We start from the raw sequence: 25,943 nt of genomic DNA on the forward strand, positions 1-25,943 counted from the left end.
AGACCCAGACTGGCAGCAGCCCGCAGAGGCCACGTTCTAGGTAAGCTGGGCTCCGTTTTTGGGTCTGTGAGTTCCCCCTTCTCCCTATCCCATTATCAGAGGCTTCCCCAATTAAGGGAGATGTGCAGATAAGCCCGGGAGGGAGATGTGGGCGCCACCGAAACCACGCCCTGCACCCCGTCCTGACCCAAACACCCAGCAGACCTTAAAGACCGGCCTTGATTCAGTCTGAGGAAGAGGAAGTGGCTCGCTGAGGGAGGGGAGCACCCTCACCTCCCAGCCCACACCTCCTGCCTCCCACCAACGTCCCTGTTACAGATGAGGAAACTGAGGCTTGAGACCTTCACTCGATTTTCTCAAGCTTTTATAGCTTGTGGATGGCAGAGTTTGGGCTTTCTGGGCTTACTTCATAGTAAGGGTCGGAGGCAGCTCCCTCTGGGGATCCCAGGGAGCACCCCAGTGACCACAGACTTACTGGGAATATGGAATGGGGGGCGTTTGGTGGGAAAGGCCCGAGGGACCCTGGAAGGCAACAGAGAATGAAAACCCTGGTGGAGAGGGGTGTTGGGGAGACGTCTGTGGGGGTGCATTGTCTGAAAGGTGAACCCCAAGGGCTTTCATAGTTTTAATACCACTCGTGGGTAGGAGAGAGCCGAGCTTGCCTGCGCCAGGATGGAGGCCGAGACCCCGGCTGCTCTTCTGCATGGCTGCCAAACTCACGTTCCCAGAAGTACCAGACTGAGCCCTGCACTCCCTCAAGGGGGTTTGCTGGCTCCCTGCTGCCTGCAGATAAAGAAAGCTTCCCGTTTTGCACTTGCAGGTTTCCAGGGATCGTTCCAGACTGACTCCAAATCCCTTGCCTCCCATGTACTTCCTGCTGCTGACCGTGGGTGACTTACATGGGGGTCCTCCCTCCAGGCCCTTCTTGGGTGACCCTCGCCCACTGGCGCCCCCAATTTCAACGTTTATTCTGGGAAAAGTGAACCATGGAACCGGCCTTGTGTCCCCAGGGCCAGTCATGGCTCTTGGCCTTCGGGGCCTGCGCTTTATGCATTAGGCTCCAGCTTTCTGGAGCCAGCTTCCAAACAGCGTTCCAAACCCTGGAACGTGGGTTGGAGACCCCGTTGAAGACAGGCTCCTTTGGCCCTAAGTGCCCTGGTCCAGCACTTCCCGAGTCCTGCGCCTCCCTCAGGGGGCTCCCACCTCAACTTGGCCGGTCCTTGGACCAAGAGATCCAAGTCCCGCTGGGGACCAGCTCCTGAAAGCACCTGGAGGGGGCAAGGGGCCACCCCGACTCATTTCTACTCTATCCCTTCCCCCATCCACACTTACCCAACCCCAAAGCTGCTTTTATTATTATACATTATATATATAATAGTGTTCCTATCCCCAGGGGTGCCTGTGGCCCTTCCCTGCTCAGTAACCTCAGGTGGCTTCCTGCGGCCGCTAGTCCACAACACAAGGGCTTCATCCTGGCGCTTAGTGCCCTGCACCACCTGGCTCCCACCCTCCCTCCCTCAGCTCTGTGGCCAGCCCGCTTCCCGGCTGCTCTTCAGGACATCCCCCTCCCCACTGCTCTGCCCTTACCCAGGCTGTGGCCGGGCCCGGAAGGCCCTGTCCTCCGCCTCTCTTTCCTCATCTTGCTAGTGCCCTCTCCTCCAAATGAGCCTCTACGTCCTTATTAATGTGCATTTTATGCCAAATCTATTTTAGCCCTTCAGGTTCCAGGACTGAGCCTGGAGGCTCGGACATCACAGGGGATGTACAATTACTTATATTAATACTATAACTATTAGTAATACCAGTAACTTAATTATTACAACTTGCTAACTGCTTAATAATAACTTAGTAAGCTATTACTGATAATAACAATATTAATAACTGCTTAACAACTGCTGGAGTGAATTGATGGAATAGATCTCATCACAGCCTGAATGGCAGATGCTGTTTCCAACTGGCAGGAGAAAACTTGGGGGAGGGATCCCCCAAAAGAGCACATCATAGAAACACGAACACACTTTAAAACCACTCGAGGAACTGCGTCCTACGCTTAGTAAAGTCAGAATTTGCTCATCCCAGAAGCCCAGTCGGTTTACGTCTCCCTGCTCTAGTTACACAGACCCACTTTTCGACGCAAAAGCCGCGATCCAGCCCCCCCATATGGTCTTCCCTGTTAAAAGCTCACACAAAGAACAGGAGGGGATTGACCACTTTTATTACCATATATTACCATTTACAACTTTTACTTGAAGGAAAATAAGCACACAACAAACCATATATTAAATACAAAGCTCCTCTATGGTGGGTATAAGCCATAGCGAACTGGGGACAAAAGCAACAGGAGCGGTCATGAAGATATTACCAAGAGAACAGTAATAGTCCACAAGGCTAGCTTATGTAGCCACTGAAGCTTCCTAACAGGAGCTGGGGGACGGCGAAGCTCTGTGAAGCAAAGAAGAAAATTAAATATACTGACACAATTATGCATTGATCATAGGCTCAACTAATGCAAAAATGCTAAATATAGCTTCTCTAAAGCAGTGCACAAGGGATTACTGCTTTCTTTGGCACTTTAGCAATACAGACAAGGTGTACTTGGTTCGACACTTTAATATTCTCAACAAGATAAATTTAATAGTTTTATTGACAAAAATACACAACATCCCTTTTACCTTTTAATTTTACATTATCTATACAATAACTGATTGTCACATTCACAATTTCATTGAAAATCTATGGTTTCTTCCACTAAATAACATTTCCCCCCCCAAATGGAAGATTCTACAGGAAGTGGTTATGTGAAGACTGTTAATGTCAATTTTAGATGGAAAAATAAAAAAAATAATAATTCAAACCACTGGTCTGAATTCTGATACCTCAAGCTGAAAAATCATGAAATGTTTTAGACAATCCAATTTTGTGCTTAATACTTGAATGACATTCTGCGGATTTTTTTCCTCCCTGAAAATGAATGACTGAAAAATGAAAATTATTTTTGGCTTTTGTGTATGTCTTAATGTGCTGTAAAAGCAACTATAAAGAATGCCTTCTATTATGTCTCCATTTGCGATTCCAGCTGATGTCATCCGATAGAGACAACAGCTGTTTCTGTCCTTCAAAGATCATGGTTCAAAGAATAAATAATGATGGGCCAGACACTAAGTGGCACTTGACTTTGAAACTGTTTCAGTGGATCTGGTGCTGTGGAACAAATGAGCCTTTTTCTCTGCTGATCTAAAAGTTCCTTCCTGACATCTGATTACTGCAAATAACAACTAGTTGTTTCTTATTAACACAGGATACCAACCTAAGTGTATTTGGGTTTACGATTTTATTTTTTAAAGACACAATTAACTCACATACACAGCTGGGATTTACGATAGCTATATGTACTTAAGTGTGACTCATACTATTTCAAAATGGAATATTTTAACTATTGTACAAAGGACAGTTTTCTTCATTCCATCGACGCGATGCCCTGCGACCCGGGAGCTCGAGGCCGGACGCGATTCCGAGCTTCCCCTGGGACGAGATTCGGCACCAAACCTTGGCGGCTTCGATTCTAACAATCCTCGGAGACGAGAAAAAGAAATCGTTCCCACTGCTCTCAAACTGAAACCTAGCAAGACGATCCAGGTGATCTGAACCCACTAAGGACATGGAGATTTCTCCGGGTCAGCTCCAGTGCAGTGCTGGGCCAGAGGTGGCTCTTCCCCGGGGGGAGGGGAGGAGGGGGCTGGACAAGCCCAGCCTCCTGGGAGTCCACCTGGAAAGGAGACCCTACAGCCCAGCGAGGTTTAGAGTCATCCTCAGCACGGAGCTTGTTTCTGAAGACAATGGCCCAATCGAAATACTGCCTTTTAAAATATAAATTTCACGACTAATTTCACGACTAATGACTTGGACAGAACAGACTCATTGTTTCCTTTTCAATAAAAGATAAGGCACATTGCAAACATTTAAAGTCTCAAAGTAAACAGCAATATAATCAATTAATTTCTTTTAAATAAATATCTTCTTTTAATCTTCTATTATCTGAAAAACAAAAAGCAGGGCTGACTACTGCAGGTACAAACAGAACTGGACTGATGACAGAATATTTCTTTAAAAATCCAGGTAATACAATGAAGTAGGGAGAAGATGAAATCCATGCATTAGTCAAAAGAAATCAAGTCTTTAATGTCCAAAATCCCTGCGTGACCAGAGAGGCACTTGGGTAGACATGGAGGAGGCGTGCACCGGTGCAGGATTTGCCAGACTGGACACTCTCTGGTGCAAACTGTCCATCCAGCTTACGGCCGAAAATGGAGGGGGCCAGGGGAAGCTCGCGGCTCCCCTTGGAGGAGAGGGGCTTCCTTGCCAGCTGCCTGCTCGCCAAAGTTCACTCCCATGCACGGGATGCTGGGAAAGCAGAACCCTGTTCTTGCAGTTCTTGGCGAGGGGCTCTTCCTGGCGGGGCCCCTGCCCCAGGCCGTCTCCCCCGAGGGCATCAGAGGAGCCCATTGGAGGGTAGGTCTGGGAAGGGTCTGGCCTCCGCTTGGTGGAGACAGGCGGCAGATTGAGGGTTGTTCAGGCCGTTTAATTGAGCTGGATAGGTTTCATTTAAAATGCCTCCATTTAAACCATTCTGAAAATGGAAAAAAGAGTCATGAGCTTAATAAGGATAAATAAGAACGACGATACCCACGTTTCTCTGTGGCACTAGATAGGATCTCATTTGATGCACAAACAACCCTGAGTGGTAAGTGTAGGAAGGCTCCATTTCTAGGAAACTGAGGCAGACAGTTTAAGGGACTTGCCCTGATTTACAACATCTGAAGCTGGATTTGAAGTCAGATCTTCATCATTCTACCCACTGAGCCACTATGATCCGGAGCATTTAGTTGGAAAAAAGCCCCCAACATATACCTCCCTGAAGAACAATTAACCTTAAGTGTCACTGTGACAAGATGCACTTCTAAGTGACTCTGTCTTTGGCATCCCTTTGTTGTTCTCCAGCTTGCCAGGGGAGCTCAGGGTCCACGTGGGGTGGAGAATAAAGCCACAGAATGGTGGGCCAGAGGGGAAGGTGGAGCGGGGGCTGGGCACTGGGCTGGCTGGGATTTCTGCTTTTATTTAAGATCTGAAGAGGCTGTCATAAAATGGGAATAGCCTTCCAATATATGTAATATAAACAAACCAGAAGGATTCCCCTTCTCCCGGCACCCCAAAAAGGGAATGAATGACTAGAAGGAGAAGGGAATATTAATGAGAGGCCTGGATGGCAGAGGCTGCAATCTGCTGGGGGGCCAGGAGGGCATGGCGTCCAGACCGTCCCGGGAGGGCTGGCCTGGGCAAGGAGAGGACACCTCACTGGCTGTCAAGTTCAGGGTGAAGGAAGGGGATGCTGTCTAGGGTCTGGGGATGAAGGAACCAAATGAGGTCCTTGGCTGAGGGAGCTGCTGAGCAGGACCAGAGGAAGAGGGCCACAGGCCAGGGGACAGGGAGGGCCAGCAGGGCCGGTCCCAGCCCTCTCAGGGGGCTCAGAGAGCAAGGTGGGGTACCTTCAGCTTAGCTGTGGAGAGAATCCTCTGAGGAGCTCTGAGAGGGAGGAGACATCCTCCCCCCAACCGGGGGCACCTCCTCTTCCACGCACCAAAGTCCAATCAGAATTGGCCCTCACCCTGATATGCCCAAGGGGACCCTCCACAGCCCACCCCAGGCCGATGGCCATGCTCTGTGGCTGCCTCTTTGGAGCCTCTGGTGTCTGTCAGGCTGTTAAAGGGCCACCTGTGGGTAAAATCTTCCTGCTGCCCTTCCAGTGATGCTGACACCTTCTCCCTCAAAATAACCTTATGTACTTTTTTCTTTCTTTCTTTCTTCCTTTCTCTTTCTCTCTCTCTCTCTCTCTTCTTTTCTTCTTCTTTTTTTTCTGAGGCAATTGAGGTTAAGTGACCTGCCCAGGGTCACATTTGTGTAATTTTTAAAAGTTCCATCAAATTAACCAGCAGGGCACAGAGTCTGACATTCTGTGCCATGCTGTACATCCCCATCCTCCAAGTTCCCCAAGAGAGGCTTGGATAACCTTAGGTCTTAGGTTTCCTCTTCACATGGCAAACTGCCATTCAATTGGCAGGCCACTATGATTTTTTGGGTGAATTTCCATATAAAGCTCTCTGAGTACACTGAGAGCAGGACCTACTCCCAGTGGAAAGTAAGCACACAGTAGGTCCTTAATAAATGGTTAGTGACTGAATGCTTAGGAGGCTTCAGTAACATTTATTGACCAGTTGCTTAAAATGACAAACTATATGAGGGAAGAGAATTGATTTTGAAATCAAGGAAAAGACTGAATTTGCAAAATATTCCCCTTCTCCCATTGAAAATGCGAGCGCACAAGAGAACTGTCCGGTTCTGCACACATATATTGCATCTAGGACATACTATAACATATTTAACATGTATGAGACTGCTTGCCACCTAGGGAAGGGGGTGGAGGGAGGGAGGGAGGGGAAAAATGGGAACAGAAGTGAGTGCAAGGGATAGTGTTGTAAAAAATTACCAGGCATATGCTCTGTCAATAAAAAGTTATAATAATAATAATAAAATAAAAAGAAAATGCATGTGAATGCCCAGCTCACTTAGGCTAGGCTTCAACAAGCTGCTTTTGCTCCCTTAAGTTAAGCTTGGGTTTTTCCTCAACCATCCCACAAATTCCCAAGTAATGCAGATGATTTAAAAAGCTGCAGGCCCAATTTGGGAACAAAGGCCTCTTGGCCATGAAGGGCCTCTCAGGCTGCCTGCCACCCTGATTTCCAAAGACCTGAGGCCTGTCCCAGCAGTCCGAGGGCCGGGACAGGAGCAGGCTCTGCATGAACTGGGGAATACCTGTATAATGTCACCCCTTAATTTCCTTTTTTTTCCAACAAATACTGGATTTCTTATAAAACCCGAAGTGGCGACTCACCAAATGGCCCGAGTTAGGAAACAACTTACCTTGTTTAACAATGTGTGCTGATTGGAGGCCATGGGGTTATACTGCATCGGATCCATGTTGGGAGCCTGGTCTTCGGGCTGGCATGGAAACATGGAGACGGCACCCGCATAGCAGGCCTGAGGGGCCGCCAGCGTGGGCTGCAGCTGGCCCCCATAGCCTGCGTTTTCCGGGGTTTGCTGCAAACAGCTGACAAAGTCTCCTAAGTGAGACATCGGGAACGAGGACTGTTCAAAACTTCCTACAGGAAAGTCCAAGTGATCCAGGGGAGCCGGCTGGGAGAAGAGCGCCTGGGAGCAGGACAGCATGCTCTGGGTGTAGGGCAGAGCCTGGAAGTCCGGCTCCGGAAAGACATCGCAGGGCTCCTGCTGGACGCAGGGGAAAGGATCGGGCTCGCCCGGCCTCCAGCTGGCCAGCAGACCATCCACTTGTAGGTGCTTCATTTTCTGACAGAGGTGCTGCTGCCGCCACTGTTGCTCCAACTGTTCCTGTACCATGCAGCTGGAGCTGGGGATGTGAGGCATCTCCTGCACTGGTGGCTGCTGCAGAGGAGGCTGGGCCTGCAGAGGAGGCTGGGGCTGCTGCAGCAAAGGGTGCTCGGGCTGCTGCAGCAAAGGGTGCTCCGGCTGCAAAGACGGCTGGGGCTGCTGCAGATGATGCTGCGGCTGCAAAGAATGCTGGGGCTGCTGCTGCAGGTGGTGCTGCTCCTGCAAAGGATGCTGGGGCTGCTGCTGCAGGTGGTGCTGCTCCTGCAAAGGATGCTGGGGCTGCTGCTGCAGGTGGTGCTGCTCCTGCAAAGGATGCTGGGGCTGCTGCTGCAGGTGATGCTGGGGCTGCTGCTGCAGGTGATGCTGCTGCGGCTGCAAAGAATGCTGGGGCTGCTGCTGCAGGTGATGCTGCGGCTGCAGAGAATGCTGGGGCTGCTGCTGCTGCTGCAGGTGATGCTGCTGCTGCTGCAAAGGATGTTGGGGCTGCTGCTGCTGCAGGTGATGCTGCTCCTGCAAAGAATGCTGGGGCTGCTGCAGGTGGTGCTGCTCCTGCAAAGGATGCTGGGGCTGCTGCAGGTGGTGCTGCTCCTGCAAAGGATGCTGGGGCGGCTGCTGCAGGTGGTGCTGCTCCTGCAAAGGATGCTGGGGCTGCTGCTGCAGGTGGTGCTGCTCCTGCAAAGGATGCTGGGGCTGCTGCTGCAGGTGGTGCTGCTCCTGCAAAGGATGCTGGGGCGGCTGCTGCAGGTGGTGCTGCTCCTGCAAAGGATGCTGGGGCTGCTGCTGCAGGTGATGCTGGGGCTGCTGCTGCAGGTGATGCTGCTGCGGCTGCAAAGAATGCTGGGGCTGCTGCTGCAGGTGATGCTGCGGCTGCAGAGAATGCTGGGGCTGCTGCTGCTGCTGCAGGTGATGCTGCTGCTGCTGCAAAGGATGTTGGGGCTGCTGCTGCTGCAGGTGATGCTGCTGCGCCTGCAAAGAATGCTGGGGCTGCTGTTCCAGGTGATGCTGCTGCGCCTGCAAAGAATGCTGGGGCTGCTGTTCCAGGTGATGCTGCTGCGCCTGCAAAGAATGCTGGGGCTGCTGTTCCAGGTGATGCTGCTGCGCCTGCAAAGAATGCTGGGGCTGCTGTTCCAGGTGATGCTGCTGCGCCTGTAAAGAATGCTGGGGCTGCTGCAGCAAAGAATGTTGGGGCTCCAGAGGGGGCTGAGGCTGCAGAGGGGGCTGGGCAGCCGGAGGGGAGAAGGGGCCCTTGTTCAGAGAAGACTGAACGTAGGACAGGATTTCATCCGTCAGGTCCAGGTCCCCGATGTCATCCTCCTCAGCCACGTCACCTCGGAAGAACTGCTCCTGCTGCAGGCGCCTCAGGTCGTCGAAGCTGACGCCCAGGCCCTTCATGATGCTGTGCAGCTCGTCCGCGAAGGGGCCGCAGCGGTCGGGGGTCTCCTGGCCCAGCTCGGCCTCCCCCCCCAGGTTCTCGGGCCACTCACCGCTGCCCAGGCCGTCCAGCTCCTCCCCCGGCCCCGAGGCGAAGCCCCTCTCTAGGGGCGGGGGCCGCGGCGCGGGCGGGCAGAGGTACACGGACTCGTCTTGCTGCAGCATGGCGCCCAGCAGGGAGCTGGGGTGGCAGGGCTCCTTGGCGGCCGCCGGCCCCTTCGGCCGGCCCAGCAGGGGGTCCATGGACACGGGCAGAGAGAAGGTGACCTCGTAGAGCACGGCCTCTCCCGTGGCGAACATGAACGGCAGCCTGGAACCCCGCTTCCGCAAATGTTCCATTCCCTCCTCATCCCTGCAAAGAAGGCGGAGAAGGCTCTGAGACCTCGAGAAGATGCGCCAGGGACGCCATGAGCCCGACGGAGCCCGAGCAGGGGCTGGCGCCGGGAGGCGGGGCCGCTGCCGGGGGAGGACCCAGGAAGGAGCTGCGCTAGGAGGCGGGGCTGCGTCAGGAGGCGGGGCCTGCGCCCAGGGCCGGCCCGGCGCCGCCGACCGCGGCCCGGAGGGGTAGCTCGGTGCCCGGCCCGGGCCGAGGAAACGCTGAGCGGCTCGGACTCCGGAGGGGAGCCCGCCAGGCCCGGCCCGGGACCGAGGGGGCGCCTCCCCGGGGCCGCACCGCCGCCGCCGCGGCTCGGCCACCCGCCCCTCGGAGCTCCGAGAGGACCGCCCAAGCGGGGGCGCGGCACGGCGGATCTGACCGCGGCGGATCACGGCGGATCACGCCAGCGCCGCTTGGACCCTCCGCAGTGGAGGGCGGGGCGCGAGGGCGCCTGCCAACGCTCGGATCAGATTGGCTCCGACGTGGCGCATCTCACGTGGCTCCCGAAATCCCACTTCTCCGGGGGCGCAGCCCACGCCCACCGGCCCCAAACCCGCCCGCGAGAAAACCGCCCGCCCCGCCACCGACCCCGACCCCCTCGGCTCCCTGGCCCCTGGCCCCTGAGAGGCCCGGGGAAGGGCAGCCTTTCTCTCCTCTCCCCAGGAGATGGGGGCGGGGCGCCGGAGAGATCCCACACACGCAGGGAGGGGCCCGTTTCTAGCACCGTCCCAAGCCCCATCACCCCCCTTCCGTCCCCTCCCCCCCGTCAGGACGCCCAAGAGCCTGGACTCATCGTCCCCTGCCGTCCGGTGTGACGCCCACGCCCAGAAGCCGGCTGGGTCAGGGTTAGCGGCTCTGTCCCTCCCTGCCCCCGCGGGCACCCGTCCTGCACCTCGGGGCCTTGGGCCGCCCCGGGCCCGGGATGCTCTTCCCTCTGTGAGCACAGTCACATATGCACCTTAAGCAGACATGTCTGTGTGCAAGTGCAGGTTATGCCCAGACACGCCCATCCGCATCCCCACTATCCCCTGTACATACAGTCACATACATTACGCAGACATGTCTCTGTGTGAGTGCAGGTTATACCCCTACAGGCCCCCTGTACATACAGTCACATACATTACGCAGACATGTCTGTGTGCAAGTGCAGGTTATACCCCTACAGGCCCCCTGTACATACAGTCACATACATTACGCAGACATGTCTCTGTGTGAGTGCAGGTTATACCCCTACAGGCCCCCTGTACATAGTCACATACATTACGCAGACATGTCTGTGTGCAAGTGCAGGTTATGCCCAGACACGCCCATCCGCATCCCCACTATCCCCGTGTACATACAGTCACATACATTACGCAGACATGTCTCTGTGTGAGTGCAGGTTATACCCCTACAGGCCCCCTGTACATACAGTCACATACATTACGCAGACATGTCTGTGTGCAAGTGCAGGTTATACCCCTACAGGCCCCCTGTATATACAGTCACATACATTACACAGACATGTCTCTGTGTGAGTGCAGGTTATACCCCACAGGCCCCTCTGTAATACAGTCCACATACACTTACACAGACATGTCGTGTGCAACTGCAGGTTATACCCCTACAGCCCATCGCATCTCCATACTCCCCTATACATACAGTCACATACATTACGTTAGACATGTCTGTGTGAGTGCAGGTTATCCCCTACAGGCCCCTGTACATACCCAGTATACACATACATTAGGCAGACATGTCTCAGTGTGAGTGCAGGTTATACCCCTACAGGCCCCCTGTACATAGTCACATACATTACGCAGACATGTCTGTGTGCAAGTGCAGGTTATGCCCCTAGACGCCCATCCGCATCTCCATACTCCCCTTGTACATACAGACACATACATTAGGCAGACATGTCTCTGTGTGAGTGCAGGTTATACCCCTACAGGCCCCCTGTACATACAGTCACATACATTACGCAGACATGTCTCTGTGTGAGTGCAGGTTATACCCCTACAGGCCCCCTGTACATACAGTCACATACACACCTTACACAGACATGTCTGTGTGCAAGTGCAGGTTATACCCCTACACGCCCATCCGCATCTCCATACTCCCCATGTACATACAGTCACATACACACCTTACGCAGACATGTCTGTGTGCAAGTGCAGGTTATGCCCCTAGACGCCCATCCGCATCTCCATACTCCCCTTGTACATACAGACACATACATTAGGCAGACATGTCTCTGTGTGAGTGCAGGTTATACCCGTACAGGCCCCCTGTACATACAGTCACATACATTACGCAGACATGTCTCTGTGTGAGTGCAGGTTATACCCCTACAGGCCCATTCGCATCTCCATACTCCCCCTGTACATACAGTGACATACACACCTTACGCAGACATGTCTGTGTGCAAGTGCAGGTTATACCCCTACACGCCCATCCGCATCCCTACACTCCCCCTGTACATACAGTCACATATATTATGCAGACATGTCTGTATGCAAGTGCAGGTTATACCCCTACATGCCCATCCACATCTCCATACTCCCCCTGTACATACAGGGACACACACATGTACGCACATGCACCCACAGCCCATGCGTACCTAGCTTTTAACGGCAGTCTGCTCATTAATAAATGCTTGCTGACTGTGTTGGGGCAGCTGCCATCTATGTGGACGTGCAAGGGCCCACAAGGGCCAGGCCCCCTGAAGCGGTCCCTACCTGGGTAAAGACCCACTTTTCCATGGGTTCCTTTCTGGCTGCAGAGCACGGCCACTTTCCCTAAGCTGATCTGTGAACCCGGCACAGTAAAAAGAGCATCATTTCATTGACAGGGACTATCCGGTGCTCACGTGAGTGGTCTTTGCGTGGCGATGATGTAATCTGGCCTTCCATTCTTATAGACTAAACGGGCGTTGGATTGAACCCAGGTCCAGCGATTCTCTTTGGTGAGAAGCCTAAACACGGTCATCCCGCTTTCTCCAGTCTTAATCACTAGAAGGAAAGAAAAAGCAATAGTCTTAATTACTCAGTGGAAAATTCAAGATATTAAAAATAAATGGTCCCCATCCTCAGTTCTCACTTTCCTTTTTAAGCATCTTATTACTTGTAGACATGGACAGGTTCTTGCTTGTTTATAGACCTCTGTGTAAAGCAATTTTTACATAATGTGAATCTGCATCGGGTGTGGGGATGGGGGTCGGGAAGAAGGGGACTGCATGCCCATGGTCAGGCCCCAAAATCTTGAGCTAAGCTCTGGTCCAGCAGAGACCATGGAATCTCTCTAAGCTGATCTGTTCTGCTTTCATTTGGAGTTTTGTGTTTGCTTGTTTTAGGATTTTTCTTTTCCTTTTTTTCCTATTTTTGGTGTGTGTGTGTGTGGGGGGGGGGATTATCACAGAGTTGAGGGAGTAGAGGAAGAGAACACCGTACTATCCAGGGTAATTCACATGGGTGCTTTTTGGAAGGCAGATTTCTTTATGTAAAGTAGAATTTGTATAATGTGAAATTTTGTAAAGTGAGACCTGTCTGTAATTTAATAATATTTAATGTCATATTAACATGATGCTGTTATCTTCGTATTACAGATAAATATATTGTACAAATGTATCTTAAGTATCTTTTATAGCAAATTATTTTTAATTTTTCTATTCATTTTAAAAAATATTAAAAAGTATTTCAGTTATGTTTGAATATTTTGAGAAAACCACAGCATGAAAAGAATTAAAACAAAACAAAAAAATCACAATAAAGATTTAATCAAAAGAAGAAAAATTACTTATTGACAGGAAACTGATATTTTCAGTAAATTATTAAAGTGAAATCCTCATCACTGAGATAATGGACACATGAAATATTAGAAATTAAAATTATCTATCTTGTGCCTGCAAGTAGGGGGATTTTATTAGAATATTTAAAATGAAATATATAGAGAATTCACTCTAATTTATAAGAAATCAAGCCATTCTCCAATTGATAAATGGTCAAAGGATATGAACAGACAATTTTCAGATGATGAAATTGGAACTTTTTCTAGCCATATGAAAAGATGTTCCAATTCATAATTAATCAGAGAAATGCAAATTAAGACAATTCTGAGATACCACTACACACCTGTCAGATTGGCTAGAATGACAGGGAAAGATAATGCGGAATTTTGGAGGGGATGTGGGAAAACAGGGACATTAATACATTGATGGTGGAATTGTGAATACATTCAGCCATTCTGGAGAGCAATCTGGAACTATGCTCAGAAAGTTATTAAACTGTGCATACTCTTTGACCCAGCAGTGTTTCTACCGGGCTTATATCCCAAAGAGATCATAAAGAAGGGAAAGGGACCTGTATGTGTCAAAACGTTTGTGGCAGCCCTCTTTGTAGTGGCCAGAAACTGGAAATTGAGTGGATGCCCATCAGTGGGAGAATGGCTGAGTAAATTATGATATATGAATGTTATGGAATATTACTGTTCGCTAAGAAATGACCAACAGGAAGATTTCAGAAAGGCCTGGAGACACTGACATGAACTGATGCTGAATGAAATGAGCAGGACCAGGAGATCATTATATATTTCAACAACAATATGATGATCAATTCTGATGGATCTGGCCATCTTCAGCAATGAGATGAACCAAATCAGTTCCAATGGAGCAGTAATGAACTGAACCAGCTACGCCCAGAGAAAGAACTCTGGGAGATGAGTGTGAACCACTACATAGAATTCCTAATCCCTCTATTTTTGTCCACCTGCATTTTTGATTTCCTTCACAGGCCAATTGTACGATATTTCAGAGTGATTCTTTTTGTACAGCAAAATAACGATTTGGGCAAGTATACTTATATGTATTTATTTTATACTTTAACATATTTAACATGTATTGATCAACCTGCCATCTAGGGGAGGGGGTGGGGGGAAGGAGGGGAAAAAATGGAACAAAAGGTTTGGCAATTGTTAATGCTGTAAAATTATCCATATATATAACTTGTAAATAAAAAGCTATTAAAAATAAAAAAAAGAATATTTGAAATGCCCAGATCCATGGGTCTTTGGAAGGGCCTCAATGACCACCCCGACAAGCTAGAGCTGAGGAGTCACTCCTTTCCTTCCCTATGAGACACAAAATACATCTACCTCCTCTCCAACCCAGCCACCAATGGGAACCTCCTGAGACAGTGGAAACACTTTTGTTTTTCTGATCCATATGAAGTGGACTCTGCCTCGATCATACTTTCCCACAGTGCTTTGAGCTCTGTTTCCCAGGGCCAAGAGCATTCCACCCTTTCCTGCCTGATGGAATCTGCATCCAAATGGCTGAGAAGAATGTTGGGTCAAGGACAAGCCTGGGATCCTCTGCCACAAGGGAGCCCCAAGCAGGGCCCAGTGGTCTTTTATCTAAGCCCTGCCTCTGCCTACTCCCAGAAGGGCATCCTAAGGGACTCCTGGGAGACATCAATCCTGCTGAAATTAAAATATTCCATGATGTGGGGTCATAGATGCAACTGGCATGGAACTAAGATGTTGTCTGGACCCACCTCCTTTACAGAGGCAGGGTCAGACTTAGCTCTCTGAGTCCAAATGTGCCCCCTTTCCCACTGATATCCATTACCCAGTCTCAGCCATCTCCTCATTCAGCAATTCCCCTGGGCAGCCTGTTCTCCATGAGGCCATCATGGCTCTGAGACCCCCTCTCTCAATGCTCACAAAGCCCCGTCTGACCTAAGGGGTCCAACAATTTTGTGAGTCAGAAAACCAGGCTTGAGGGCTGCAGGCCGAAAACCCCACCACACCCGGGCATCTGTCAGTCACCAGCTTGTTCCCATCTCCCATCTCCAGGTTTTTCAAAGATTTGTGTTAAGATATCTTAGGAAAAGGTTTGCTTAAAGTGAGTTTGCACTATTTGTAATCACACGAAAAGGTGCTCCAAGTCACTATTGATCAGAGAAATGCAAATTAAGACAACTCTGAGATACCACTACACCCCTCAGATTGGCTAAAATGACAGGAAAAGATAATGAATATTGGAGGGTTGTGGGAAAAGTGGGATGGTGATACATTGTTGCTGGAGTTGTAAACTGATCCAAATATTCTGGAGAGCAATTTGGAACTCTGACTAAAGGGCTATCAAACTGTATATATCCTTTGATCCAGCAGAATTTCTACTGGGCTTATATCCCAGAGATCTTAAAGGAAGGAAAGGGACCCACATGTACAAAAATGTTTGCATCAACCCTTTTTGTAGTGGCCAGAAACTGGAAACTGAGTGGAGGCCCATCAGCTGGAGAATGGCTGAATAAATTATGGTACATGAATGTTATGAAATATTATTGTTCTGTTAGAAAACGACCAGCAGGATGATGTCAGAAAGGCCTGGAGAGACTTACAGGAACTGATGCTGAGCAAAATGAGCAGACCAGGAGCTCATTGTATATGGCAACAGCAAGATTATAGGATGATCAGTTCTGAGGGATGGTGGCTCTCTTTCAACAATGAAATGATTCAAACCAGTTCCACTTGTTCAGTGATGAAGAGAATCAGCTACATCCATAAAGGGAATGATGGGGACAGAATGTGGAACACAACAGAGCATCCTCACTCTCTTTGTTATTTCTTGCATTTTGGTTTTTTTTTCCTCAGTTTTTCTTTTTCCTCCTTGATCTGATTTTTCTTGGGCAGCAAGATAACTATGAATATGTATACGTATATTGGATTTAACACATACTTTAACATATGTAACATATATTGGACTGCCATCTGGGGGAGGGAATGGGGGAGAGGGGAAAAGTTGGAACAGAAGGTTTTGTAAGGGTCAATGCTGAAAAATGACCCATACCCATTGCTTTGTAAATAAAAATTTAATTTAAATTTAAAATTAAAAAAGAATTTAAATAATTTAATTTAATAAAAAAATTAAAAACTTTAATTAAAAAAAAATAATAATAAAAGTGAGTTTGTACCAGGTGACAGCACTCAAGGAAACTATATTTCCCATCTGCCAAAAAGTAACAGTGGCAGAAACCATCCTGCCTGTTCCTTTGCTTGACCATAAGACCCAAAGACGGCATTGGGCAGGTTTCTAAGGCCCTTCCAATTCCAATTCAGTTCCCAGCTCTGCCTGGGTTTCTTACAGGTTCCTGGAAACAGCCAGAGCCATGTGGGGCTGATACCCCTCTGCCTCCTGACTGAACCCCCAAGGCTCATGTGAGGGGTAGACCTGGAAGCCCCATGGGGGTGGGAGGTGGGAGGCACTCCCTACCCACAGTGCTTTGCAAGCATCCTTGGAAATACCACCTCACACAATCTAACACCCACATGTCCAGGAGGTACCATTTTTCAAAGGGAAAGGGCCATCCTGGTGAGATCTACTTACTCCGGATATGACTTTCTGCACAGTACAGCATATCAGCAGCATGGATAAACTGATATCCGGATCCCCTCATGCACAGCTCTGCCTCAGTGTACCCCAAAACAAGTTTCCCTCTGTAAGAGAAAAAGCAGGAAAACCAAAACAGTTATATTCAGAGAAGCAACCCAGTTTTATTGGAACCTATTTCCACAGACAATATTTAATCTGAAAAGATCTATTTTCTCCTGACTTCACACTGGCCAGCAGAAATGCAAATTAAAGTTTTATTCTAGTTCTTCCTTCTACCTTGAATGTAAGTTCAAATTATAAAAATACTAAATGAATTGGGAAGGGCCCTCAAGCAAACCTGTTAGTACCTGCCCTACCAGAAAACCAGCCTCTTCCCCAAATGCCAGGCTCTGGGCTACCCGACTTCTAGCACATCTAAGCGACTACTTCTCTCAGATTTGCTCCCCAGAAATGCTGCTTCCAGACAGACCCTTCGGGCTGTAGCCAGGGAGCGGAAAGACCTTGAGAGAGACAGATCTGGGCACTAAGAAATACAGACCAAGGCCTCGATTCACTATGTGGGACACTCCAGCCCCAAACTCCTGGTCCTCCTCAGATCCAGTTTGTCACCTTTCAAACACCGCTAAGTGCATTTTACAAGAGCCCGAAGAAGCTGTTGAGTCTCAGGGACCGTCATGCGGAATGAATGTCTGGGTATTAATCTGTATTCAGTTACATCCTGCAAGTTCTCAAAGACCCTGGAGAGTAAGGAAGCTTCTTAAACCCATTAGCACCATGCCCTTACCCCCCAGGCTGAAGGAATCCATTAAAGGGGTTGCAGCGAGAGCTCCCAGGCCAATGGGGGTCACCACAGGCCAATGGGGGCCACCGTGTCAGCAGTCCCACTTACTTGGCATCACAGCCTGTGGGAGTGAAGTCCAGTTTGTGTTTGGTTCTGAAGATAAAGTTCTTGGTCCGGATTTCGAGGATGGATGGAGGCTGCAATGGCGTAGCCACCGCAAACAGAGCCAGCTGAGGAGCCAGGGAGGTTCCATCTTTGCCCTTCTTGTTCTGGCCATGAAGGAATTTGAGACGCCCTTGAAAGTTCATGGCCTTCCAAAAAGAACATAGTTCAGCACTGAAAGTTACCCTGAAATGAACTTAAACTACCATCATACAAAGCATACTATGAACATTACTATCTTTATATATCCCAACACCAAGCCAGTTCAATTTAATGAACGTTCATTCATTAAGCCATGGGGTAAAGCTTGGGTCAGGCCCTGGATGTGCAAAAATTAAAGGGAAAAAAATCCCTGCCTCTCTAGGGGCTGACATTTTTGGATAAAAGAGAATATTAAACAAGGAAATAAATAGAAAGTTCACACTTTTTTCCCAAAGAATTCAAATCAATCACATTTACATATATGGCACTTTCTAATTTCATCGTAATGGCGCTATAATGGAGGTAATACAAGAAGGATAATTCTCTTTTAACAAATGAAGGAACTGAGGTTCTAAGATGCTAAATTATTTATTCATGTGCTTCAATTTCAATCTAAGACTGGGCTCTCCTCGCCGCAGGGTCCCCAGAGCCATCTTGTTTGCAAAGGTGGAAAGCCTCGCCAGCGGGAGCTCTCGTCTTGGGTGAGCTGAGGTCTCCCCAGTCTGCGGGCCATCCCAAGTCATGAGCGCTATGCTCTGACAGAGAAGGGAAGTGTGCTTGTCGCCCCAAGGAGGGCCGATTCAACAAAACTGCCCCTATTTCATGCAGCTGCTGTTACAGCATCCTGGACAGAAAGGTCTTTGAAGCAATTCTATGGAACAATCAAATTTCCAAGATGTCAGTTATGGTTATTTTAAAGCATCTCTTCTCTTATCCAACTCTTTTGCCAGCTCTCATTTCCCTAAGGTGAAACCACAGGCACACAGTAAGCCCCATGATTTTGGCCAAGGCCTTCCTTTCTCCTGCTTTAATGCTATGATCTGCAGATGTTCATCTTACCAAGAAGCCTGATGAATTATCTAGGAGACAGCGCAGGCGGCAGATGAAGCATCTCTCCAGGAAAGGAGAGTTTTCCGAAGGAAGCTGCTCTGGGTTATAAAAGCCCGAGGGCTGGAGGAGCCCATGACCTTCTGGAGAAATCAGAAGACAGAAGATACAGAAGATTAAAGCTTGGCCAGAATCAACAGTCTGAAGGACTGGTGTTGGGAAATCTTGTCCCTGAGACAGCCAAGCCGGCTTTTTAGCCATCAAAGGATAGGGAATTACCCATTTACAATAAAACTTCTTAGTTTAAAATAGGAGAATGACTTTTTATAGTCAGTATATATATAAATATATGTTACACACACACACACATACACACGAAATCCTCCCAAATTAAAAGGATGATGACTAACAATCATAACAGCTAAAATTTATACAGTATTTTGACTTTGGCATCCCAATGACCCAGGAAAGCAGCCCCTGCCTGCTCCAGAATCCTCTCCTGAGGCTATTTTGTTTTCTTACTGGTTAAAGGTACAATCTCCACCCCACTATTCCCGCCTTTCTTATCACTCCACCCTTTCAGGTTTTCAGGTATGAGGATGGGTCACATGGATGGTCTTAACTGAAGAGACAAACAAGCAAAGCTTGGTTAGTTGCCCAGGACCCAGGTCAGGGGTCCCAGGATGGCGGGAGTCATTCAGGCCCTCCTTGGGCAGTCACCCAACCTAGCCCAGGTTTGGGGACTAGAGGTCAGCATGGCGGAGACAATCACAATGCTGTATTTCATTAACAGGCCTATGAACTCATTTCAAGCCAGCAGGGGTTCGGGGCGCCTGAGAAAACGGGGTTCAAGCGGAGTTCCCGCCAGCCCGGAGCTACCCCCTATCTAGGAGCAGCCACAGCGGCACTTGGGAAGCCAGGTCACCTTGTCCTTGGGGCGCCGAGTCTGCCGGCTGGCCGGGGTTCAACATCCAGTGCAGCTGACGCTGGAACTCAGCTCTGTCCTCAGTGTGGATGAGCTCAAACACGCTCTGATGGATGACATCAGACTGAGGAGAAAACCAAGAGGAATTATCAGCCCCACCTGCTTTGTCCCTCCCTGAGACCAGGAGCTACTGGGGAAGTGAAGAAGAAAGATGGCTCCCTGGAAGCCTTATTGAAGGGGTGGGAGGGGCAGTTGCTCAGGTCAAAGGCACAGAGGCCAGCTCCCAGGGGAGCAGGGATGGCTTCTACCCAGCCTTCCCCACCCCAAACCTCTGGGAAAGGGGACAGCTTCTGTGCTGGCTCTGGAGCCCTTGGGCCTGGGGAAAGTGAATGCCATCCCTCCTGTGGGCCAGCCCTTGGCTACCCAGCACAGCTGGCAGGACTCCCACAACACAGCACACTCCCACAACATTGGTCCCTGGCCACGATTCCATCATTTCTTGTCTCCCATGATGAAAATGAGGTCCCGGGAGTCGGGGAAAGCTGGCTTGGCCCAGTGCCTAGCACATGGTGAGTGCCTCTGCTCTCTATAAGCCCTTTCAGGATTCTTCTTTGGGGCTGGGATACAACATAATCAGGATTCACCTGCATGGCTCAGTGGGTCACCACTGCTGCCCACCCTGCCATGTGATGACCATTAAAGACTTTGCTACACAACCTGCTAAAATCCAGGTAGAGTAATTCCCCTGAGCTGAGCCAAGATCCTATCAAAAAGGAAAGAATGAGGTCTAGAATTTTGCCAGGACTCCGAGGGAAGCCCAATAGCCTTTATTTTCTGGATTTGAATCCCACTAAGTCTTTTTTTTTTTTTTTTTAAATCATGGCCAACTTTCCTTTATAGAATAATTTGCTTGATAGAAGGATCTAATCAAATAAAATGTAGTATGGTCTGACCAGAACACAAAACATTTCCTATGAACCACATCCATATTGGAACCAAATCAGCTTCTGTGGCCAAAAGTGGGTCTTTTAATTCTTAGTTCCCAGAAAGAGACACGAATGTGACTGCCACAAAGCCATAGCGCAGCCACCTCCACTCAATGCCCGACTCCACTAAATCCACAAAACGCTCCCTCACCATCTGTAATGGGAAGGGCAGCAAGGTGACTCATGGCTGGAGGCAGGGCCTGGAGGCAGGAGGCCCACCTGTCTGAGTCAAGATCCAGCCTCAGATACAGGCCAGCTGCATGACCCCGGGCACCTCACCTCACCCTGTCTGCCTCAATTTACTCATTGTGTGGAGAAGAAAATGGCAAACACTCCAATATATCCCCCAAGAAAACCTCAAGTCAGATTCAACAACAGTAGACAGGGAATAGTTAATTATTACTGATGATTAATAACTAGAATCTTTTATGAAACGGTCAAATGCAAAACACATTCTGTTGCAGACTTGAGTGTTCACTAGCATGGGAAGACTCCCTCTCTTGGGGATTGGTGATCCTGCCAGCTTCCTTTTGCGGGCATGGGTCAGAGACGGGACTAGAATTCAGCCCTGCTGGTGGACTCGGCTGGCGCCGCTCTGCATCAGGAGGCGGATTTGCTGGTGAGTATGAACCAAAGCCTCTCACCTGCTGGAACCCCAAGTAGTCCTGGATCGTGGAGGAGGCGTAAAAGACCAGCGCGTCGGTGGTGACGACCAACACAAAGCCATTGAGGGCCTAAAAGGAGAAAGCACCCTGGGTCAGACAGAAGAAAAAGCCAGCATCTCTTTGCTTAAAAAGTCACAAAATTAGAAACAAACATTAAAAAAAAAAAAAAAACCCAGACCCAAACTAGCCAGCAGGAGATTCCAGCTGAGCAGGGCCTTCTGGGAAGGTAAGTGCAGCCCTGGGGCTTGGAGGCATGAAGTCCAGCCAGGACTGGGCAGGAAGGAAGACCCAAGACAGTCGAGGTTTAACAGGAGACCTTGGGGAGACTCTGTGGAAAGTCTGGGAGTCCCTGGCTGAAAGGGCCACCTGAAAGGCTGCCAGCAAAGGCAGCCTCTGGGCATCCACATCCGGGACGCTCTTCTAGCCATCGGGGAATATGGGCTGGCAATTTCTTCAGGATGGTGGAAACAGCCCTAGGTTTGATACCATCAGACTGAAGTCCAAGCACCATGCTGCCTCTGACCAGTGAGAGGACATTGGTTAAGTCTCTCTTACATCTCTTCACTGATTAAATTTTAAAAGATAATTAGGTAGATTCTGTTAACTCATCATTGTTTTATAAAGTACAATTTAACTGAAATTTTTCCATAAGTTGTCGACTGTCTCAAATTATCTTGGAAGTAGATGGGGAAGCCAAATCTTAAATAAATATGTATTTGGTTTCAGCTAATTCAAATATAGCAAAAAATCATTCTCCACTAAATAAAATTCTGGCTAGCTACTCAGAAACAATGATTAATTTTTTTTAAAGGTATTTAAGTAATTAAATTAAATAATTAAAAGTAAGTAATTTAAAAGTATTTAAAAGACAGTCCCAGAGGGCAGAGTCAAGAAGGCAGAGAGAAGTCAGGGATTTACCTGCGCTCTCCTGATGTTTCCCTTAAAAACAATGTTAACCCAAGCCTCTGGGAGAATTCTGGAGAGAAAGAATCCACAAAAAGACAGAGTGAAACAATTTTCTAGCCCCAGAGAATATGGGATTTCAGGAAAGGTCCTTCTCAAAGATCAGTGCCCAGAGAACCAGCCCTCTGGTTCAGGTTTGGCAGACCAGCTGTGAGGCTTCCAGCCCCAGAACCCAGGACACAAGAGATGTGACCAAGCCCTGGAACTTAAAGCCAATGACCAGGCTCCTGGTTCCCAGGGCAAGAAGCCTGGGACAGTGCCCTCCACGTACCAGGAACAAACCCTCTCCTGCTTATCTCCTTCCCTCCCCACCCCCCAAAAAAAAAAGAAAAGAAAAAAAGTTCTGACTATAGAAAGTTACTACGGCAACAAAGGTCAAAATACAAACTTAGGAGAGAACAACAATGTCAAAACACCTACATGTGAAGCCTCAAAGGGAAATATGAATTGTTTTCAAATCCCAAAAGCCTTCTTGGAAGAACTTAAAAAAGGATTTTAAAAATTAATTAAGAGAAATAGAAGAAAAATGAAGAAAGGAAATGAGAGAGATGCAAGAGAGAGTCAACTAGCTTGAAAAAGAAAAGACAAAAGTTGACTGAAGAAAACAATTCCTTAAAAAATACAATTGGTCAAATGGGGAAAAAAAATCCACCAAAGAAAAATATTAAGAATTGCTTTCCTTAAGAAGTAGAAAGGAGATGGAAAAGTTAATTGAAAAAAAAAACCCTTAAAAGTTAGAATTGGTCAAACAGATGCTAATGACTTTATGAGATATCAAGACTCAATCACACAAAATCAAATGCATGAAAAGATAGAAGAAAATGTAAAATACAATATTGGAAAAACAACCAATCTGGAAAATAGACCCAGGAGAAGTAATTTAAGAATTATTGAATTATCTGAAAGGCATGATCAAAAAAAAAAAAAAAAAAAAAAAAAAAAAAAAAAAAAAAAAAAAAAAAAAAAAAAAAAAAAAAAAAAAAAAAAAAAAAAGCCTGGACAACATCTTTCAAGAAATTATCAAGAAAAACTGCCCTTATGTCCTAAAATCAGAAGGTCAAATCAAAATTGAAAGAATTTGCTGATCACCTCCTGAAAAAGATCCCAAATAAAAACTTCAAGGAATATTGTAGCCAAATTCCAGAATTATCAAGTCAAGAGAAAATATAGTAAGCAATCAGAAAGAAACAATTCAAATATCAAGAAGCCACAGTAAGGATCACACAGGACTTAGTAACATGTACATTAAAGGATAAGAGGGCTTAGAATATCATATTCTAAGAATATCATATCCAAAAGGCAAAGAAGCTTGGATTACAACTGCTCAGAATCAACTACTCAACACAACTGAGTATAAACTTTCAGGGGAAAAAAGTGGACATTCAATGAAAATAGGAACATTTCAAACTTTTCTAATGAACAGACCAGAGCTAAACAGAAAATGTGATCTTCAAATACAAGACTCAAGAGAAGCATACAAAGGTAAACAGGAAAGAAAAAATAAAAACTAAATAAAACATGTTATTCAATAAGGTTAAACTGTTTGCAACCCTACATGGGAACTGTATCACTCACTATTAGGACAGTTAAAAAAGATATACATAAATAGAGGGTAGGGGTATAAGTTGACCTTGAAATGATGATAAAAAAAATTAAAAAAAAGATTATACTGGGAGAAAAGGAAAAGGGGAGATAGAATGAGTTCAGTTACATCACATGAAGAGCTACAAAAGACCTGTTACAGTAGAGGGGAAAAAGGTGGAGGGATGAAAACTGTTTAAACCTTACCTCATCAGATTTGGCTCAAAGAGGGAATAACATACACACTCGTTGGGTATAGAAATGTATCTTACCCTAGAGGGTAGTAGGAGGGGAAAGGAGAAAGAAAAGGGAGTGGGGGCTGATAGAAGAGAGGAGAGATTGAGGGATGTGGTAGTCAGAAGCAAGACACTGGTGTGAAGGGAAAGGATGAAAGGATAAGGAAAAATATAAACAGGTGGAAAAACAGGATGGAGGGAAATAAAGTTAATAATCACAGCTGTGAATATGAATGGGATGAACTTTCCCATAAAATGAAAGCAGATAGCAGAGAGGATTGAAAACCAGAATCCTACAATATGCTGTTTACCAAAAACACGACTGAAACAGAGAGATGCACATAGAGTAAAAGCAAAAGGCTGAAGAATATATTATACTTCAGCTAAATCAAAAGCAAAAGTAAAACAAAACAAAAATCAGGGGTAGAAATTCTGATCTCAAATCAAAAACAAAAATAGATCTAGTTAAAAAGGCTAAAAGAAACTACATCTTGCTAAAAGGAATCACAGACAATGAAGTAATATAAATGAACCAAGTGACGTACCATCCAAAATTAGAAGAGAAGTGAAGTGAATTATCGGAAGAAATAGAAAACAAAACTCTATTAGTGGGAGACCTCAACCTTCCCCTCTCAGAAAAAGATAAACCTAACCACAAAATAAACAAGAAAGAAGTTTAGAAAAGTTAGGTTATGATAGACCACTGGAGAAAATATTAAATGCATCTTTTTCAGATTATGATGTAATAAGTATTACACATAATTAAGAACCATGTAAAGATAGATTTTAAAAATTCACTAGAAACTAAATAATTTGATCTTAAAAAAATGAGTAGGTCAAACAACAAATCATAGAAACAATCAATTTCATCAAAGAGAATGACAATAATGAGACAACATCCCAAAATTTATGAGATGCAACCAAAGCAGTACTAAAGGGAAATTTCATATTTCTAAATGCTTATGTGAATAAAGTAGAGAAAAAAAACCAATTCAATGAATTGGACATGCAACAAAAAAGTTAGAAAAGGAACAAATTTTAAAATCCCCAATTAAATACCAAATTAGAAATTCTGAAAATTAAAGAAGATTAATAAAATTGAAAGTAGAAAAATAAAAACTAATGATCTAATAAATAAAACTAAGAGACAGTTTTGGGAAGAACTCCAGTAAAATAAAACTTTGACTAATTTGAGTAAAAAAAAAAGAAGAAGAAGAAAACCAAATTACCACTATGAAAACTGAAATGGGAGAATTCACTATCAATGAAGAAATTAAAGGAATAATTAGGAGTTATTTTGTTCATTTGTATGATAATAAATCCAACAATCTAGGTGAATTAAACAAATATTTACAAAAATATAAATTGCCCAAATTAACAGAAGAGGAAATAAAATACTTAAATGACCCCATTCTAGAAAAAAAGAAAGAAAAAAAGAAAGAAAGAAATTAAACAAGCCATCAATGAACTCCCGAAGGGAAAAATAATCTCCAGGGCCAGATGGATTCACAAGGGAATTCTACCAAACATTTAAAAAACAATTCTAATACTCTGTAAACTATTTGGAAAAATAGGTGAAGGAGTCCTGCCAAATTCCTTCTATGACACAAATATGGTGCTGAAACCTAAAACAGGAAGAGTCAGAAGAGAGAAAGAATATTACAGACCAATTTCCCTAATGAATATTGATGCAAAAATTTTAAGTAAAATATTAGTAAAGAGATTATAGCAATTTCCCACCAGAATAATACACTATTACCAGATGGGATTTATATCAGGAATGTGGGGCTAGTATATTAGAAAAACTACCAGTATAATTGGCCATTATTGATAACAAAACCAAAGGAAATATGATTATAGCAATAGATGCAGAATAATCCTGTGACAAAATAGAGCCCCCTTTCTATTAAAAACACGAGAGGATAGTAAGAAATGGAGCTTAGAAAGACTTAACACAAACTGATGCTGAGGGAAGTGA

General features: G+C 46.7%; 1 protein-coding gene across 1 annotated transcript in view; it reads right to left on the minus strand.

The window, feature by feature from the left end:
- Positions 1-2,198: 2,198 nt before the first annotated feature.
- The window catches only part of AHR (aryl hydrocarbon receptor), a 58,424-nt gene continuing 34,679 nt past the window's right edge, over positions 2,199-25,943 (minus strand). Inside the window, exons 4-12 of the mRNA XM_031940685.1 lie at positions 21,165-21,254; positions 19,535-19,658; positions 18,622-18,752; positions 17,527-17,729; positions 16,632-16,741; positions 12,117-12,258; positions 7,958-9,244; positions 6,976-7,621; positions 2,199-4,627 (exon numbers count right to left, since the gene is read on the minus strand). Of these exons, the coding sequence (XP_031796545.1) occupies positions 4,490-4,627; positions 6,976-7,621; positions 7,958-9,244; positions 12,117-12,258; positions 16,632-16,741; positions 17,527-17,729; positions 18,622-18,752; positions 19,535-19,658; positions 21,165-21,254 (2,871 nt within the window). The 3' untranslated portion in view covers positions 2,199-4,489. The remainder of the gene's footprint in view (positions 4,628-6,975; positions 7,622-7,957; positions 9,245-12,116; positions 12,259-16,631; positions 16,742-17,526; positions 17,730-18,621; positions 18,753-19,534; positions 19,659-21,164; positions 21,255-25,943) is intronic.

This window comes from Sarcophilus harrisii, chromosome 5, assembly GCF_902635505.1.
Source record: "Sarcophilus harrisii chromosome 5, mSarHar1.11, whole genome shotgun sequence".
Taxonomy (NCBI): Eukaryota; Metazoa; Chordata; class Mammalia; order Dasyuromorphia; family Dasyuridae; genus Sarcophilus; species Sarcophilus harrisii.